Source organism: Thunnus thynnus, chromosome 10 (assembly GCF_963924715.1).
Source record: "Thunnus thynnus chromosome 10, fThuThy2.1, whole genome shotgun sequence".
NCBI lineage: Eukaryota > Metazoa > Chordata > Actinopteri > Scombriformes > Scombridae > Thunnus > Thunnus thynnus.
This window is the reverse complement of record NC_089526.1, coordinates 20,504,188-20,523,514: the sequence shown is the minus strand read 5'-3', so window position 1 is coordinate 20,523,514 and position 19,327 is coordinate 20,504,188. Positions and strand designations below refer to the sequence as shown.

The 19,327-nt window shown below is 43.2% G+C and overlaps 1 protein-coding gene across 1 annotated transcript in view; it reads right to left on the bottom strand.

Moving 5' to 3' along the window:
* Positions 1 to 1,284: 1,284 nt before the first annotated feature.
* lars2 (leucyl-tRNA synthetase 2, mitochondrial) overlaps positions 1,285 to 19,327 on the bottom strand; it is a 30,982-nt gene continuing 12,939 nt past the window's right edge. The window contains exons 4-21 of the mRNA XM_067602020.1: positions 18,978 to 19,069; positions 18,835 to 18,895; positions 18,624 to 18,713; positions 18,129 to 18,272; positions 15,523 to 15,630; positions 13,921 to 14,080; positions 13,256 to 13,360; positions 12,701 to 12,816; positions 12,331 to 12,614; positions 9,302 to 9,400; positions 7,350 to 7,487; positions 7,163 to 7,266; positions 6,356 to 6,535; positions 6,012 to 6,181; positions 5,061 to 5,138; positions 4,804 to 4,915; positions 3,554 to 3,681; positions 1,285 to 1,647 (exon numbers count right to left, since the gene is read on the bottom strand). Coding sequence (XP_067458121.1) covers positions 1,468 to 1,647; positions 3,554 to 3,681; positions 4,804 to 4,915; positions 5,061 to 5,138; positions 6,012 to 6,181; positions 6,356 to 6,535; positions 7,163 to 7,266; positions 7,350 to 7,487; positions 9,302 to 9,400; positions 12,331 to 12,614; positions 12,701 to 12,816; positions 13,256 to 13,360; positions 13,921 to 14,080; positions 15,523 to 15,630; positions 18,129 to 18,272; positions 18,624 to 18,713; positions 18,835 to 18,895; positions 18,978 to 19,069 — 2,349 coding nt within the window. The 3' untranslated portion in view covers positions 1,285 to 1,467. The remainder of the gene's footprint in view (positions 1,648 to 3,553; positions 3,682 to 4,803; positions 4,916 to 5,060; positions 5,139 to 6,011; positions 6,182 to 6,355; positions 6,536 to 7,162; positions 7,267 to 7,349; positions 7,488 to 9,301; positions 9,401 to 12,330; positions 12,615 to 12,700; positions 12,817 to 13,255; positions 13,361 to 13,920; positions 14,081 to 15,522; positions 15,631 to 18,128; positions 18,273 to 18,623; positions 18,714 to 18,834; positions 18,896 to 18,977; positions 19,070 to 19,327) is intronic.

The window sequence follows — 19,327 nt, the reverse complement described above, 5'->3', positions numbered from 1 at the left end:
GAAACGAACAACAGAAAAGATATGAAAAGAAGAAAATAGGAGTTAACAGTCACCTCCCATGAATCTAATACTTCTTTCATACAGCCAGTCTGAGATTGTGAAAAAAAAGATGAGTTGACAGATAAAAAGCTTCTGTATCTTTGTATAGTACTCTCACCCATTCCATTTTGTGCTGTGACAGCATCTAGTTAAGATTAAATTCAGAGTCTGACACAACAGCGTTGGCCCTTTGCTCCCCTCCTCTTATTCCTGGTTTCTCTTCCTGTTATTCTGTCTCTCTTGTTAGCCTTTTCCTGTCACCTGATGGTCAGAGATAGAACGTAGAAATATGGAAAAAAAGAGAAAAGGTTAAGGGGATCAGTGAGGAATGTTCTGTTTGTCCTTATGTCTGCACATTTTTTAATAAAACTCAAACCTTCTTTTACTTGGGATACAGCATGATTTCATCAGTCACAAGCGGACCATCTTATGCTATGAAAATAAAAAGCTTCCTCATACAGAAGCTGACCTTGCAAGTCTGACTAATGTGCATCAATGAGATTCCTTCTTGTTCATTCATATGATACCAGACCACATAACACATGAGACTTTACTTACACAGCTAGCAAAAATCTTTGATTAACGGGAGACATGGGAAAGCTGTGAAAGACAAGTGTTTGTACATATCAAATAACTGCTTACTCACCCAGCCTTTAAAGATAGGCCAGTGGGTGTACACATGGATACATTTCAGTGCCGCTGGCGTGAGTGTGTATGTGTGCTCTGCCACGACAGTGCTAATGGCTGAGTCATGTTGGCCAAATGTTAAAAAGAGCATTGACACAGAGGAAACCGAGCTGATGAATATGCACTGTTAGTGGTGAGGCAGGCACAGTGCAGCAATGGATAAGATCAAAAATCCCCGACCACACTAGGCTCTTGTGTGACTTCTGACGGCGACGGGGTTCAGAGAGCTCGGTGGCAAGTCCAGAAGCCAATCAGCGGCCCATGTATGGTGTTCAGAAGAGCTCTGCGGCTAAAAGTGGCAGGCAGGGGTAAAAACAAACACTGATAAGGGAGGATCATGATTGCAGACAGGCGTAGGGCAGACGGGAGAGGTGAGAATTTGATGTCCTGGGTGAGATGCTGAAAGTGGTGTTACGAGAGAGACGGGGAATCTGAGCGACGGCTGGAATCTAAAGTGGTGATTGGGTTCATGTTTGATTGTCAAGAGAGTATGACTAAATTTGGAAAGAGACATGTGGCAATTTTTAAGGAGACTGAATAAGACAAAGAGAAACTCACTGCTCCTCGAGTCTTTTATTAAAAAAAACAGGATAATTTAAATAAAATGTCTTTAGACATATTTACATTATTTAGGACGGCTTTTATGCCCCAACTTTCTGTTTGTCTTAATTTATGACATAAAAAAAGTCCACCTCTTCTGTCTGTGTCTTCTTGCTGAGTCACAGTTACAGAAGCTGAACATCACTCATGAACAAGAAAATTGATGAGGGCAGTCCTGGGAGAGAGGATGGCTCTCTTGATGCTGCGCTCGCCAAGAATCTTCTGTCCGAGCTCGCTCTCCAGCACCAGCTTCTGCACCCGATCCGTATCTTTGGACACCTGCAGAGGCACCGTTACGGTCCCGCAGGCCTTGTTGTTTATCTGAGGGTGAAGAGATGAATAGATGGGAGAAGTAAAAGAAATATTCTACTTTCAACTAGTCTTCATCTCTGACTAAAGTGCTCACTCGTCAAGCTGTGCCTCAACTCTTTCTTCTGAATAACAATCCCAAAATAACAGACTCCACCTCTCATTCCACATACAGTGAACCCTTAAAACACATAGTTAGTGGTAGGTATGGGAAGAACACTCAGCCTTGTATGTTTAGATGCAAGTGTATGTGTGCGCACGCTGAATGTGAACATCTAGAGTTCCTGTGTGTGCTCATGTCTTTGGAAGTGGTTGAAAATTAATGCTGTGTGCATGCATGCATGTGTGCCTATGTGTGTGTGCATATGTGTGTGTGTGTGTGTGTGTGTGTCAGTGTCTGAGGCCACTCAGCTGTGGCTTCCCTTCTGGGACAAACCCAAGTATATGATTAGAGGATAGAGGGAATGAGGTTGCCTCCACAGGGCTGAGGAAGCCCACAACAGAGTACTCAAGTCTGAAGTAAAACCAACATCATCATCAGCGGGCACTGTAGCTCAAATATATGAATGTGTGTGTTAGTGTGTGTGTGTGTGTGTGTGCGTGTGTTAGGGGAGAGGCAGCATATCAGGATGAATTACTTTTGTGCATGAGAGGTGAACAAGAAGTAAACAAGAATGCAGAAATGAAAATGCGTAAAGGATTATTATTTTGACTCACAGACAGCAAATACAAGTAGGAAAAGAGTTGTCGAAACACACACACACACAAACACACACACACACACACACACACACACACACACACACACACACACACACACACACACACACACACTCTTGGTTTCTGTAATTTCTGTCTTGTCTTCCTTGTCTCCATCAGATTACAGAAGCAAAACCCAAACAGTGAAATACAGGTGCTGTTAGTCAGCTGACTGTGCCGTTATAACACATTTTGTGTGTGTGTGTGTGTGTGTGTGTGTGTGTGTGTGTGTGTGTATGAGGGGATTAGAGGGTTCTCTCAGGGGATACAACCCGCTAGAGATAAAATAAAGTCAGATTAAAACAGTTTCAGCTTTAATCTATTAACTGAGCCAATGTTCAAGGCACTGTGAAGGCTGACACGTGTGTGTGTGTGTGTGTGTGTGTGTGTACTGCATGTGTGTGTTCATGAGTGTATTTGTTTACTTTCATGTGCCGGTGTTTGCATGTGTGATGCCTGCAGTTGATCCATGTTCATTTTCTGAACTGTCCCATCACAGCTGGATATTCTCTCTGATTGTCTATATGCCTTTGAAAGCACACACACACACACACACACACACACACACTCTCATTCCTGATGATGACATACAACGCCAAACCGAGGGCTTTCACTATTTATGTGATTGAGTCATGGGCAGAAAAAAAAAGGCACAAGAACTAAGAGTGAGAGAGTAACAGTGAGTCAGGAATAACATGTTCCTGGCTTTTAATTATTGACCCACTTGTCTGTTTAGCTTAAAGCGCACCACTTGACATGCAGACGCATAAACACACACACACACATACACGTGCAGACATACACACACACACCGGCTAATCATAGGCTCTCTTGAAAATTACAGACTATGAATGTAATCATGGACTAAGACTTTGGGTTTAAGAGCGGAGAGTTTGAGTGAAAATGCTGGTGGATGCAAGAGTAAATGTGTGTGCATGTGCCTATTAATAAAGTTATGTGAACAAAACGAGCAAAGCTGAGTTTCACCTTCAAAACTAAAAAATAAGACAATTAAGGAGAAAGGTTTTGCTTTTAGCTAGCTAGTTTTTGTTTTTGTTCATCTTGTCTGGCTGAAAAGCTTTCTTATAATAAAGTCAACAAGGATCAGTGTGTAAATAAGACAGAAGACGGCGTGTGCTGCATCACTGTGTGATCCTACCAGCACAGAAAGTTCCACAAATTCGGGGGCCTCCATGTACTCAGGGTCCACAGTCGGCCAGGGCTGTTGCAGGACATCTCCTCCTTGCTGGACGAGGGAGCTGAGGGGATTTTTCACCTGGCAAAGACCTGGGACAGACCCAGGAGGAAACGAATAACATGACAATACCTGCTGGCACACACTCACTCAATATTCAAAAAATCATCTCAAATTCAGCAAGCCAGAGAAACATCTCTGTTGATTTGTTTTTCCTTTTTATTGAGGAAAAAAAAAATCTTGAATAAGGGTCAAACAACAACCTAACTAGCCCACCACCCCCTTGTCCTGACTCTCAGTTAAACCAGCATGTATATACATCCCACTGGAAGCACAAGGGAAGGATGTGAACTTCCTCTATCCTGCACTGTGTGTGTAAATCACAAACAACGAGTGAGAGTGAAAAGCGCCACGTGACTGAGTGTGGCAGAGATCACATGTCCTTTGCTTGTATGTCCTGTTTATAAAATGTTTTTTTTTAAATATATGAGTAAATATGTGAGCACAAACTAAATGCACACTGCTACTTTTTAAAAACACATACATCTCTTCTTAGTAGCCATCGTCTGTCAGGCTCCCTGACCGTTGCTATCAGCTGGAGTTTAAGTTTTTCCGGAGCCTCTCTTTTCTCAGCTTGTGTACGTGTGTCATCGACAATGAGGGGATGTCCTCGAGGCTAACGCAAGGGCAAGCGTCAACATGAGGCACAAAAATATGACGCTACATCTTCCTTTCTATTATCTGTTTTCTACAGTCAGCCAAGAGCTCACAGCACTGCTTTCAGTTCTGTTTGAAGGGCACCAAATGTATTTCCAGTAAACTGTACAACTGTAATGTAGAAAATGAAAAAAAGTCTCAATGTCACCTTTCACTTATTTACTTAATGACTGTTAATTACGTCACTGTTGGGCGTTCACTCATATTAGATAAGGAGCAGTGTCAACATTACCTTAATCTGAGAATACTTCCTCTTACAGATATTGGAAATAACCCAATTTTACCACAAAAATCACATATTTCTTTCACTGCGTCAGTCTAAAATTTGAGGGAATTTCATTGATATTCACAAAACTACATTAATTAAATCAACAATGGACAACTGGACATCTCCAGGTTTCTCCCATGACAACCAAACTGTGAACTTTTCCTCCTGCGTGTGTGTACAATCTCTCTTTGAATGCATCATTTATTATTTGTGAATAATTTGCACCAACCTGCCCAAAGTTCAGAGGCCAGGTGAGGGGCCATGGGTGCCGTCATCATTACCACCGTAGCAAGAGCTTCCTCAAACTCCACACTGTGCTGCACCACCCTGACTGTTGCGCTCTGAACACACACACACACACACACACACACACACACACACACACATACACACACAGTGGCAAAATGGGATGTTCATTGAGTTATTGAGTAATTAAAGGTAAAGGGGATGTGTTTTTTTTTTCTAGGTACCACAGTGGACACTCACACTCAGTGTGTTGGTGAGACCCATCAACCGAGAAATGGCTGCATTGAAAAGGAAGTCCTCTGTGAAGTGAGATGTGATCTGTCACAGACAAAAGAATAAAAAGCAGCGTGTGACAGTCTGTTATGTTACATTTTGTTTTAGTTCATTTACATCCTCTGCTTCCTTTACTTAATCGACCCAGTCATGGAATATTTGCCTCAGTGACATCCTCCTCCCCGTTATCACCATGTGCACCAGCTGAAGGCACACAGCGCTCTGCATGTCAACATTCCCGTGCTTCAGCCATCTGGGAAGAACAATCCTTTTGGGAAGGGCCTTAGGGAGGAGGAGGTCGATAACTGAGGCTTTTCTGAGGGACAGATCAAAGGACGGCCTCGGCTTTGGGAGCTTAGGGCAAACAGCCTGGGGTCCTTTAAAAGCACCCGGCCCTGAGGGGTGGAGAGAGAGAATCAAACCTGGCAGCGAAAGGAGGCTATTTATAAAGTGTGAAAAGAAACTGAGTGGATTTAAAATCAATTTCCATCCCCTCCTTCTTATACTTTTTACTCTAGCGGTTTCAGGTTACGATGGATGTTCGGTATTGGATAGAAAGGCTGGACTATATACTGCCGGACTGTGTAATGAGTGATATATTACCTCAGACCATGCTATCATATATGTTTTTCTAACTGAGAAAAAACATCTTACCATGCCGTATAACAATTCAATCTATTCCCGTATAAAAAGAGTAAAGAAAATACATTTTTAAGGCTGCGTATGAAAAAACACAAATAGATAAAGGTGACAGATGTAAGAGTATGAATCTATTTTTTTGAGGGAAGATGAAAACTTTCCTACTGTGAAAAGCTGTGATTTTGAAAACGAGCCTATTACTGACCCCTACTGGTGAGGACTGTTAAATGACGCCACTGTGAGACATTTACAGCCAGTCTGAGGCTTCAGAGTTTCTACCTCTTGAATAGCATAGTTCTTGTTCTCCCAGATCTTCTTGGTCTCTGCCAGCTCTTTCTTCCTCAGCAGGGAGGGGCTGGGGATGTCTCCGAGCTGTCGAGCCCCTCTCAGCTTGGTCACCAGCTGCCACAGCCGAGACTGCCATCGCAGAACGCCAGGAAGAGCGTCGGCTGAGGTGGCGAACAAACACAGACACAGAGGAAAAGGATCATTTGACACAGTGTAGGAGAGAAATCTTTTCAAAAATAGATTTCACTCATTTAAAAACAACTGATATCAATTGCTTTAAGAAATTCGTGGCTTATAGACAATAACTATAATGCTTAATAACAACTTCAGCTCACTCTTGACGTTCCAGAGGATGTCCTGTTCAGGCGGCGCGGCGTAAAGGGTGTAGAGGCGAACTGTGTCCACGCCGTACTGCTGCACCACCTCTTGAGGGTCCAGACCGTTGTGTTTAGACTTGCTCATCTTCTCCCATGTCACCTCAACACGACCACCGCCCAACGCCACCGGCTCTTTATCTAGAGGAGGCAGGTTAGGAGTCAAAGGTCAGAGATAGCTCGACCAAGTGTCAGCCACTTTCTAAGCTTTTCTTTTAATGGTCAGAACTTCAAAATTTAATTTTAATCATACTTGTTTAGCTATTAAATTCCTGTATGACTCTATTTGAAATTATTTTTTATTCACATTCTGACAATGAACCGCAGGAGTGAATCTAACCAGAGGATCCTTGCTGTGTCTACATAGAAAATACATGAAAGGGAGTCTACAACACTGGGATCCCCTCTTCCGTAAGCCACCAGTATCTCCTGTTTATCCTTTACCAAGTAATAGAGAGAAGCCGAAAATCCTCAAGTTAGAAGCCAATAGAAAGAGACCTTTTACAATTCTCCAAAGGATTCCCTCTGATTTGATGAGTGGTGGGTTAACTTGCCACTCAATTGGGAAAAGCTTAGAAACAGAGAGCATAAAATCGAGAGAGCTATGCTGATGTCAGTACAAACTACAAGCGAAAAACAGGATTTTTGAGTCTTGTTTGAGCGGTCTTATCTGGCAGAGCCTTATGGAGGGATGCCTGCCTTCTCCTCTCCAGTCTGTTAAAGATGTGTCACATTGACAAACACGCTCCAGATTCAGGTAGCATGTACCTGTGAAGTCTATTTCTTGTCTCTTTAGGTACTGGCCGCTGTCTGCCAGTTTGAAAGTCTGGCCCTTGATCAGACCCTGGACCAGCAGCTTCTGAAAAGGCTCCCTGAGAGACAGAGAGAGAGTTCATTAATGTACATAGACAAACTGTGAAGTGCATGCACAGAGAGAGCTGGTAAAGCACTATACCTGTGTGCCACGAGACCCTGGTCCTTGCAGAAGTGACAAAGGAAGCGAGCATAGTACAAGTGCATGACAGCGTGCTCCTTTCCTCCGATGTACACGTCCACGGGCAGCCAGTGATCCGCTACGTGGCGCTCAAAAGGCCTGGAGAGGAAGAGCAGGTTAAAGTGTAAGCTCTCAAGAGCTGGTATCAAGAGCAATGCTGGGTTGAAAAGTAACAGCGGATAAGATTTTTTAAAGCTCTTTGATGCTTAGTAAAGATGTAATTTCTGCTGTCTTATTGTTTTTTCACTGCACTTCCCAGAAATTGCTCGTCAAACGCTGTGTCAAGAACCAAGACATCTTTTTTTCCCCTTCTTTTCTATTGGTGAAGTTTATGTAGAAGTGCTCTTTTCTTTGTTCTTCAATGTTTGATTTATTCCAAACTGCTGTTGCTACTTCTTTTAATATCAAACACATGGAAATTTTTTCTTTCTTTCCAGGAAACACAGACAGAAGACGTTTAGAGCAGTAAATGTAAGAGCTTTGATTAATCAGTGTGACGTTAATCGGCGTAGCAAAGCAGACTTTTATCCATATAAAATGGCATAATATAATTCTGGAAAATGTTTTGATGTCAGATGGCAGTGGTTGTCATGATTTGTCGGACGTGTACGCACACTTCCTCTAGGGGGCAGGCTGTATCTGACACACGAGGAACCAGTGATGGAGTGAACAGAAGCATCCTGAAGCCTCCTCTCTCCCTCTCGCTCTCTCTCCCTCTCTCTCTCTCTCAGCCTTCAAAACATACTACAGTAATGTGTGATAAAAGCTCATCTCTGAAGACTTCCCCTACACTCAGCTTCACATATTAGTAAGTAACTATTTGTGGAGAAAAACATATCACAGATTAATGGAGACTGAGCTGTTAGGTGCATGCGGTTAGCTTGACTGGCATCCTGGTCAGCAGAGGCAGGGATTCCACCTAATGATGCTTTTTAGGGCAGACTGCTATCTGTAGTGTGTCACCTATCACACCAGTAATTACTCTCCTCCACACCTCTCTGCCTCTCGCCCTCTCTCTCTCTGGCTGATGGTGTCTGGGGATATTGAACCAGGAAGGGGAGTTATGAACTCACACAGCTGAAAATAATTTAGCCTGTTTGTTGGCACCTGGCCAGGCTCCTCTAATACATAACCACACACACTTCCATTTCCTTCCATCTCTTATTTGCTACTTTCAACATTTTCTTGCTTTCCTATTTTCATCACTCCCCCCCCCTCCTGTGCACATAAGGCTCAGCAGGCCAACTGAAATGCACAAATAGTGTAATTGCTTTTTCTGTTGTGCCATAATCTGTCCCGCTAAGAAAAGTGATGGGGAGAGCGGTTCCCCTCCCTCCCTTTTAAAGCAGCTTTACAGCTAGGTCAGGGCGCTGGGAAATTAATCTCTTTTGTTAAGCTCGGGGTATCGCCACCATCCCAGCAGGTGACAGCCATGGCTCCATAATCCCTATTGGCAGCGAATTCACCTTCTAGGCGAGTGTGTGTGTGTGTGTGTGTGTGTGTGTGTGTGTGTGTGTGTGTATGTGTAAAGAGAGCAGAGTGATATGTACACAGGCGGTATATGCATGTTTGAAATGGGTAAGTGGGAGAGAGTGGGTGGCCTTAGACTGTACATAATTATGTGTTTGAGTGTAACTTTCCAAGAGTGTATACAGAACAAAGATGTGTTTTTTTTTAACATCTAAAAACAGACCTATGTGCTTATCCGCCCACTGCTTGAAACACTTGTGCAACTTTTTTCTTTTCATTTTCACTCGAACGAACGAGGTGAAAATAAGATCTGTGCGATTTGTGCTAAAATCTATCACAATGTGAGAAAGAAAAGAGGAATAAGAGCTTGCATTTGGTGGTTAAAGTGTGAAAAGAACAGATGGAAACAGCAAAGTGAATTGTCAGGAGGAGGCTGGACATACCTGTCTATGTTATGAGGGTCTGTGTATCTAAAGTAATACCAGGCTGAGTCCACAAATGTGTCCATGGTGTCCGTCTCCCTCCTCGCTGGGCCTTTACATCTGACAGAAGAGAGGTAGACAGGGACAAGGGGGTTGGCAGATGCAGCACAAAAACAAAAAAAAAAATCAATATTGGGCTGATAAATTAGAAAGCAAACAAATGAGCGATCCTTGTTTGAATGCTTAGAGAAATGGCACATTATGTGATTTAATGTGTGTGTGTGTGTGTGTGTGTGTGTGTGTGTGTGTGTGTGTGTTTGTGTGTTTGTGAAGCTGGCTCCATCTGGCTGTGGAGGTCATGTCCCTGTAGAGAAGTACAGCTGAAGCCTTTCTGGCACCAGAGTGCTGTTCCTGTGCCCTGACTAACAGGCTGTGCTAACAGGGAACGAACTGGCAGGACTAACACATGATCATGTGTTTGTGTTGGAAATGCCACCTCGCACCCCTTTTTATCCAAGCCAAACAGTGCATGGTACGTGATGCGAATCTGCCACCATCACTTTCACAAATAGAGGGGAGGACATCCGCAAAGACAAAAGAGAGCTTTCGGAAAGTGTTTTTCCTTTAGATTTAAAGCACTTAATGGAACAGTGAAAGCGTCTGCCTTTTACTTCATAATGAGTCTCAGTAGAGTTCAAGTCAGTGTCCCAGAAAGATAAACAGAGGATGTGAAACAGAGCAGGTACCGTTTCCTGGACCTTATGGGATGTCTCGCTGTCTTTTTCTGTCTGTCCACCCCTCTGACATTTTCACTCACACAGACATTCATCTCACAGTCAAAATATTAATCTTGAGCACGCTCAGCGAGAGGCAAACCCCGTCAACCACCTAACATACCGGTCTATAATATGGATGTGATGATGAGGTAAGACCTGAGGGTTGCCTAGCAACAAGGCTAAGGTGTAGCGAGGTTAATATTTGGAAGCCAGGTGTTATTTCATATGAAGCCCCTTCTATCACAAAAGAATCCAAAAATAGAAATGGAGAGTCATTTAGTGCATAAATTCTACTTGAGCAAGTGAGATTTCTGACCTTCTTTCTAACAACGGAGTGACCAATCAGAGGCCAGATTGTGGTCATTTGCCAGACAGCCAGTACTGAGCTACAGTCAGACTACCAAGGATCAGATTAGATGACACACAGGCGTACTCTCTCTGAAGATGGCCCTTTTCTAAGCCATGAAAGGAGCCCAACAGCAAAACTAGGTAACTAAATCTGAAGCAACCTGTGTGAGCGTGTGAGTGAGTTTGTTGGATAAGCCAGAAAAAGCCAAAAGGCTCTCAAACAGCTGCCCACTCCACGAAGGCTCTCTTCCCATGGAAAATAGCCCTCCATGTGTTGAGTGAATGTTCGCTCTATGCTAACTATGCGGTCTCTCTCTTTACCTGTGAATTCACGGAACAACAAACACTTGCACGCGCACCTTCCCGGCCAGGCTAAGCCGAGGCAGGGTTCAGTTGGCAGGCCAATTTACAGCGCCGCAGAGGGCCGGAGACGAGATGAGCGCACAGGAAATGACTTCCTCAAGGACAGATAAAACTCCATTTCAGCCACCCATCTCTCATCACCCTGCTCCTCTGTGTTCCACTCAAACTTTAATTGGACATGGTCGACGAGTGAAGAGAACAAATTTCCGAAGACATTTAACAACGAAGGGGAGATGGGTAGAGAGGAGATAACGGCGTCTTTGCGATTATAGCCATCAATCACTCCTGATGGGAGGAATTATAGTAGCTTTGTGGAAAGTGAGTGAACACAATCTGATGACTTGTGCCATCTGCGACTGAGTGGGCCATTGTTTTAATCAACATGGTGCCATGACGGTGATTAGTCTTATTCAGGGAGGAATTCCCATGTCAGCGAGGGACTCTGGAGACGGCGGCTGAGCAGCATTCTGCCTTCTTGTACGTTATCAAACACTGAAATGATTCACAATCAGTCTGATGTGTGTGTGAAACCAGTGTACAAAAGGTAAATGTGTGTGCGTGCATGTACGGTATTTGCGTGTCTCCCTCGAGGCACAGCTGACTTATGTAACTGCCATCATCATCTCATGCTGCTCCTGTCACAGATGCCGCTCATTACATAACCGCTTCAGAACAAAAGTATTAATCACACAATTCACAGGCTCGCTCTCAGTGCTCTGTGTTCTTGTAAAGCTGTCAGTCCTCTCAAGCCTGCCCTGACAGCGGGGCTCGATTTGTCGGTGCCGGTCTCCCAAGGAAATACAGGAAGTGCAGAGGAGAGAGGCTGGAGACGCTGGAGAAGAGTTAACACGTAATTCAATTCTCACTCTGCAAAACGCTGTTATGGACAGGATCATTTCCCCAATCGCCTCGTGTTGTGCTAAAAAGAAATAACACATCCTCCACTTTTTCTGCATCCCATTTACATCATCACACATCCGAATGGAGACACTGATCTGCATGACGTGGCGTGAATCTGAGTCTTCACAAATGGCACTTTGGCAGGAAATGTACGACCGAGACTCAAGAGACTTTAAGTATGTCAGCGGGAGGATTGTTGAGGGGCTCCGTCCCTCTGTCCTTCCGTCCTCCATAGCTAGCTTCGTAGTTCTTTCATGTATTTGATGTGCGTCATTTGTGCATTTCTGCATGCATTTCAACATCAGGAGGTGACGCCTGTTGTCATGTAATTATAGAATAAAACATACATTGGCTGTAAGTTACTACACTTTTAACCTCACTGTACATGGAAAAGAGAAAATGTGAGCTTGTTTAAAGTCAGAACTAGCTGCTACAAAAGCAACATTGAATTTAATGATTTTTAAAAAACCAAATGATGAATTTTTATATAATGATCATGTGGACAAACACTGATATTATACATGCATATTTCCAGAACATGGTTTTCCTTTAGGATGTAATATGTTGGTAACATGAAATAGACTCACACAGGTGAGTTGGATTGTGATACTTATATAAAACATAAAAGTAAAGAACTTAAATGATGCCACTGAGTGATCTCACCTGGGGCATGTGCAGTTTACCCAGTCGTGAGCCGCCTCCAGAGGCGACGCACCCTTTCCTGTGAGAGACGGCAGCTTTGGCAGCGTTACCGGCAACTCCTCCTCAGGGACTGCAACTGGACCGCAGGACCCACAGTGCACCACGGGGATGGGTGTGCCCCAGTACCGCTGTCTTGATATCAACCAATCCCTGAGCTTTGAGCTGGTAAGGTGGCCGCCAACCTTCTGCTCTCTGGCCTTCTGGGTAATGGAGTCAAAAGCCTGCTCTCTGGTGATGCCTGAGAACTATATATTTATATAGATATTAAAGGGGGAAGGGGTACTAGATTTGTACATTATTAACATATTATCAATAGTTTGGTCGTCATTACCTTATCTGAGTTGATCAGAGTTTGTGTCCCATCTTCGTGGCTTTTAACAACTGTGGTCCACTTTAAATTCAGAGCTGTGGCCACAGACAGATCCTCCTCACTACAGTCTGGGATACCTGGAAGACACAGGTGCAGCATGAAGAAAGAACAGAAGAAAAAACAAACACAGACTGACAAAGACAGAAATACAATCAATCTCTCGAGAGTGCAAAAAAAATCCTCCCTGACTGTGGTGATGTTAGGCATGTTGTGATGTGACTAATCGTTAACAGTCCCCTGGGTTCCACCTCCACTCACTGTGAGACAAACACAGTGGTTTCACATCATTACAGCGTCTGCAATACCGCATGGCACAGGCATTGTGTTTCATCTTTACTTACTTTACATGTCCTCATTTGTTGTTGGCATAGATTTAGAAGAAAATCAAAAAAGGAATGGTGATTTTTATCTGGATTCACCTTCTCAGCTGACTGCATGAAGAGGCATCTCTATTAGTCCATACATCCCCCCTACAGTATCAGCTCCAAGACACATAAAAAGACAACGATAACCTACCAATCACAGTGTCCAGGTACTCATCAAACGCCTCTTTGTGTGATATAACCAGAGGAACCTCATGGCCAGTGAACAGGTTGTAAGCGGTGACCTCTGTCAGGGAGTCTGGGGAGCAGAGGGCAGAAGGTGTGAGAGCGGCGGCGCTGCCTCCCCTGGTAGCTCATTATGAACAATCATTCACCACCGAGACAGAGACGACCTCAGGGGAATCCCAATTACCATACACTCAAGACAGCTACAGCTCTTACAACCATACCTTGACAGTTTATGGTTAAATAAAGATTTTACACGAGCTGCACACAGTCCCAAACATACATCCATAAAAGTGACAGGAATACATGCAGCAGAAATACTGTAGATGCTTTAGTTCTGTCTGAATATCAGAATTGATTTTACACAACTGCACTGCCTCTGTTAATTAGGCACTTCTCAGTATTGATTGCTGCAGTCTGATGAACTCTGACAGCATCAATTAGCTGTTGCTAATAAAAACAGCTTTTAAATGTGCATCTTAAGCTTCCTTCCTCTGCCTCAAAAATGGGCAATCATACATCTTGACATACAGTACCAGTAAAAAGTTTGGACACACTTTCCTATTCAAACTGTTGGCTGTTGGGACTGTACGCCTAAAACAAAAGCTGGGGTCCGTATAGAAAGATGCTCACCTCTGCCTGGCTGAAATGCTTTCTCCAGGGCAGAACGCACTGAGCTGCTACCATGCAGCAGTCTGTGGGAAGGCAGGATGGCCAGGTAAGCAGCTCCAAACACCGCCTCTGGGGAGGAGCAGTAGCCCGACACAGTCTCCCCCGTCTCCTCCCCGTTCACCTGGGAGATAAAAGACAAAGCGTGTTGGAACCTCTGAGCATCGGTGTGTAAACAGCCACATTGTAGCTAATGAGGAGGAACTCAGGCTATCGTACAACATGGTTTATTTCATTATTAAAATATCTTTTCTTTTCATCTGTGGATTATTTTCTCAATGAATCGATTAGTTGAAGAAACCGGAAGATATTCACATTTATTTTTTTCTTTAAAAACAACTCAAAATAATCAAATAATCAAAATAGTTGCAGCTCTAGTTTATTTAAAAAGATGATGTCTACCATGTACATTAAACACATTACTAAGTTAGTTATAAAACAGGTTAAGATATTGTATTACGTTTTTCGACACGGAAGCATCTGTGATTTTGTAATATTGACTAAAGCTTTTTAGCACCAAAACAGTCGATTCATAGATTACTTAGTAGACAGAATGTCTCATTTTCATATTTTATTAATAGCTTTGTTCATTTATTAAGTAAAAATGTCAAAGAGCTTCTTTCTTTTTGCTGTTGCATATAAATAAAAACTTTTTTTTGTTGGTCGAACCAAGTAAAGCGATCACTTTTTACTTTGTGAAGGTAATTTGTCATTATTTTTTCATAGTTTTTACAATAAATGTATTCTATACACAGCATCTTGGGACTGTGACATGTGCGTGTAACATGTAGTGTACAGAGCTCTTTGATACATAATAAGGCCTCAATCCTTTAATTATTTATAGATGACACTCATCCTGGAGGGTTCTGAAGTAATGAGTATGTCATGTTGTAAAAGACATGCTAATATCAAGCTTCAGCCCCCTGGAGAGATAATTCAGTGAATAGTTCCTGTAACAATCTATGATAATAAGATGAAGGACAAGGCTCCATCCAATTAACTTAACGACCCCTGGTTTTAACTTGAATTACGCATTCTGCCAGAGAAACCCCTTCACATACAGAACAAGACACAAACAAAGATGCACTCTCACATCCTCTGAACCTCTTTCACTCAAGAAACATGATGACTTTAAATCAACGGGACGACTTCAGCAAACAATTTTTCTGATTCTGTTTCAAGAAGAGAAGTTTAATAAAAGGAACGCAAGTGAGCTTTTTGCAACTGCTCCATTCCAAATGACGGACATGTGAAGAACTGTAAACACGGCTCTTAGAAAACTCAATAGAAACTAATCTGACATCATCTGTTTGGGTAAATTGCCGCCTGCAGATGTGGGATGAATTCGCTGGATACAAACAGCGAGAGTAAAGATTTTTTCATGTTTTGGTACATGACTTTTAATGGGAATACATAAATAAACAGAAGCATCACAGAATCTAAAGTAAAAGCAAGCAATCAGGGCTCGAGAGAGAGAGATGAAAAACAGGAGGCTGGGAAGTGGGGGAGCAACAGAGAATCGAAAGAAAGAATTATGATTGAATACAAAAGGGAGCTGAGATTCACCTTGAGTTTGAAATCGAAGTAGCAGCCGCTGCATTCTCCGATCCAGTTTGCCTGCATGGCTTTGACCCCGTACCACTCTGGAAGGTCGGCCAGGGCATCCAGGAGAGGCTGGAGGAGGGAGGTGGGAACAAAGGGAAGACATGTGAGTTTACTGCTTTGTACAAGTTGGGAAAGAGCTAATTTTCCACTACACTGTGGAAAAGAGATGTTTGTAGTGGTTCCTCGAGTACATGTCTGTCTAGGATAATGTAATTGACTCAAACTCAGTGTGGCCTTATTCAAAGCCCCGCCAATTTATTTCAACAAAGCAGCCGAGTCGACCAGGTCACATTATGCAGACAAAGAGGGATTTTCAAAAATCCTGACCTCCGCTCGCCCTACTTTCCTTGATATCACAAAGCAATCGCTTATGAAGTAAAAGCGCTCTCACACTCTTTCTCTCACACACACAACACACACAAAGAACACAACAGTTATTCTGCGTGATTAAAGGAAGCTATGCATATCAACGAGGCCGACGCCAAAAAGCCACAGCTGGGCTGAAGCCAGAGATGTTACAACTCTCTATTTCCCTTTCAGTCTATCACAATCTATTACCCACAATGCCCCTCACGTCGCCACTCAGCATGCCAAGTTCCTCATCGAAAGCGATATCAATACAAACATAAACACTGGCTATAGTCATCACTAGCATGACAGCGGAGCGCGTCAGTTATGGATTTGCTCCAGAGTGGGAGAAGAGAGACATAAATCCCAGAGAAAAGTGTGTCAGCGTGACTGAGAGACTCTCAGAGGGCGACGCGGCAAAACAAAGGAAGAAAGAAGAAAAAGCAGCAGCACAGAGATGACGGAAAAGTAATGATGGCTTTAAATTGAGAGGCAGTAAATGTTTTTACTTTCCTGGGCAAGAAAATATAGTTTGGCATAGAACGAGGAGTAACTGAAAGATGTACAGCAAGGTCAAGAGTCTCCATGGCAACTAAGAAAAGCTTGAGAGAGAAAGCCTGGTATAGCAATAACCAAGGAGTGTGTGTGTATGTGTGTGTGTGTGTGTGTGTGTGTGTGTGTGTGTGTGACAAAGAAACATCAAGAGCATTTTCTGATAGGGATTAGCAACATCCAAGTTTACATCACGTATAGTTTCTGGAAGTTATGTTGATGTTCAAGCAGTATTATAATCGATACAATACACCGAGCACTCAGCTGGTGAATCATTTAGCTGTCAGAGTGGTGTAACAGGGAGACGGCATGTGTGTCTGAGTGCAACAAGTGTGATTATGCATGAAATTGGAAACTCTGCTGTTGCCACGTGATCATTTTGTCATTTTCTGCACACACATATTAGTAATAATATGTATTCATCTGTGTCCTGGAAGAAAAACTGTGGTTACAATTTATGAGGAAACTCTTTGAGCACGACGCAGGACAAACTGATGACCACTGAATAAATGTTGCAGACTCAAACACGTGTGCAGGCGAGCAGAGAAAGCAGGAAATCACAGTCCAATTGCAGCGTTTTTTTGGGGTTTTTTTTTTTTTTCATTTGGCAGGCTCCGTTTTGACGCGGTCCTCCTTTCTCTCCGTCTGTCTTTCTCACTTCTTTTCCTTAACACCTCCCTCTTCTCTTCCCTCTCACTTCTCCGTTTTGTCAGAGAAAATTAGAAATGCAAGAACACATTGTCACAGTCGGCTGCTTCCACCTCCACTCACACCTCTGACATGGACAAGCACGGGCGACTTCGGCGCTGGGTGAGGCTTGAATGTGGACAAAGTGATTTTTTTTTAAATCAAAATGATAAAACTGGCAAAAAGAATTAACGTTACCCTCAAAGGACAAAACCAGTGTTTTGCTAGTTTGAGCTCATTAAGTATAAATCACTACTTTACATGATTTCTAACCATTTTCCAAAGCACACCAGACATTTTCAGAGTGACTTCACACCTCCCAGGCAGTAATTCGTTTCTATTCTATTTAAGTACAGCATTAAAATCCACTCAGACAAATTAGAAACTTAATTTTGTCACACTTGCTCTACTTGCTCCTCTCATGGCACCAGTTTGCCACATTTTAACCACATATTCACAACTTATAAAATGATTAACTCAAGTTTACATGATGGATTTATAAGAGTGTGAGAAAATTTCTCTCCAATCCCACATAAAACCCTTTTCTTCTAGAGGACAACTACGCAGCGCGTTCCTACATGTCCAACGACGCACGTGCGTGTGCTACATGTTTAATGCATGAAGCCTCTTTCCTGTGGGTGACTCATATGAGTCCAGAGGGGGCAATTTCACCCTGCACCGGGCCTGTTCCCCTCTGCGCTAAAAAGGTGGAGGCTTCTCATCAGCCAGCCTGATGGTATTACCCCGAGTCGGCTGGTCTCTGTCGTTGGTCAGGGGAAGCCAGGCTACAAATGACGGTCTCCAGGGGTCTGATTGCAGAACTGGAGAGGCAGGGCTGCAGTTGCTGTGACTGAACTGTCAGCCATGATTGTTATCAGACGGCCCTGCTGCTCATGAAGCTGCTGGCCAGCCATTCAGACGCCACTTGTCACACATACAGCACACACAGAGACACACACACACACACTACAGAGCCATACCTTGGCATAGTTTGTGGTCTTGATGAACCATTGTGTGAGCAGCTTCTGCTCCACCAGAGCGCCAGACCTCCAGGAGCGACCGTTTTCATCCACTTGCTCATCAGCCAGCACTGTCTGGTCAACAGGGTCCCAGTTCACCACAGCCTGGATAACACACACATATACACACACACACACACACACACACACACACACACACACACACACAAATGAGTAGATGCATACACACACTGTTAAAATGAAAAAGTAGAGCTTAGCAAGTAGCTTAAATTTAATAGACAGACCGCAAGCTTTATTTCAAGGTCATCCCCATTTCATTACACATTATCAAAAGGCTTCTACCGAACTCTCTGTTTTTCATTTTATTCATTTTCTTCCAGGGGTGACGGTTGAGCTGCTTCTGTCACTGTCAGGGACCTCAAACCCAAACCAATCATATTATTCCTGCCGAAAGAAAACCAGGATAAGCACTTTAGCGCAAAAGGCCAATCCTACCTCTTTCTGATAGGCCAGTCCTGCTTCAAAGAGCTTAATAAACAGATACTGTGTCCACCTGTAGTAGTCGGGAAGACAAGTGGTGACTTCCTGTCAAGAAAAGCCAGAGTCAGGTCAACAGTGCGAGGTGTCACACTCATGCACAAGTGAGCAAACCAGACCTAAACTTGCCAAACTCCCTGGTTGATGCTGATTTCTTGTTTCTACTCACCCGGTCCCAGTTGAAGCAAAGGCCAAGGTTGTCCAGCTGCTCCCGCATGGACTGTATGTTACTGAGGAGAGAACGCAGAACAGCAACAAGTGAGAATTGTATAAATGAAGAAGTCTCATTAAAGACAGATCTGATGTACGTACCTTTTAGTCCAGTCCTCTGGGTCGAGACCTCTCTCAATGGCTGCGTTCTCTGCTGGGAGTCCAAAAGCATCCCAACCCATTGGATTTAACACCTGTGGATGCAGTTAGTAGCTCTGTATTAGCACTGAAATCATTATCAGCAACAACTTTGATAATCAGTCCATTTTTTAAAGTAATTGATCGAGCTGAAATGTCAAACATTTTCCGTTTTTAGTTTCTTAAATGTGAGGATTTGCTGCTTTTGCCTTTATAAAATTCTAAACTGAATTAGAGCTACAACGATTAGTCAACTAATCAATTTTTATTTTTATTAATGGGAATTTATCTGCAACTATTTTGATAACTGATTA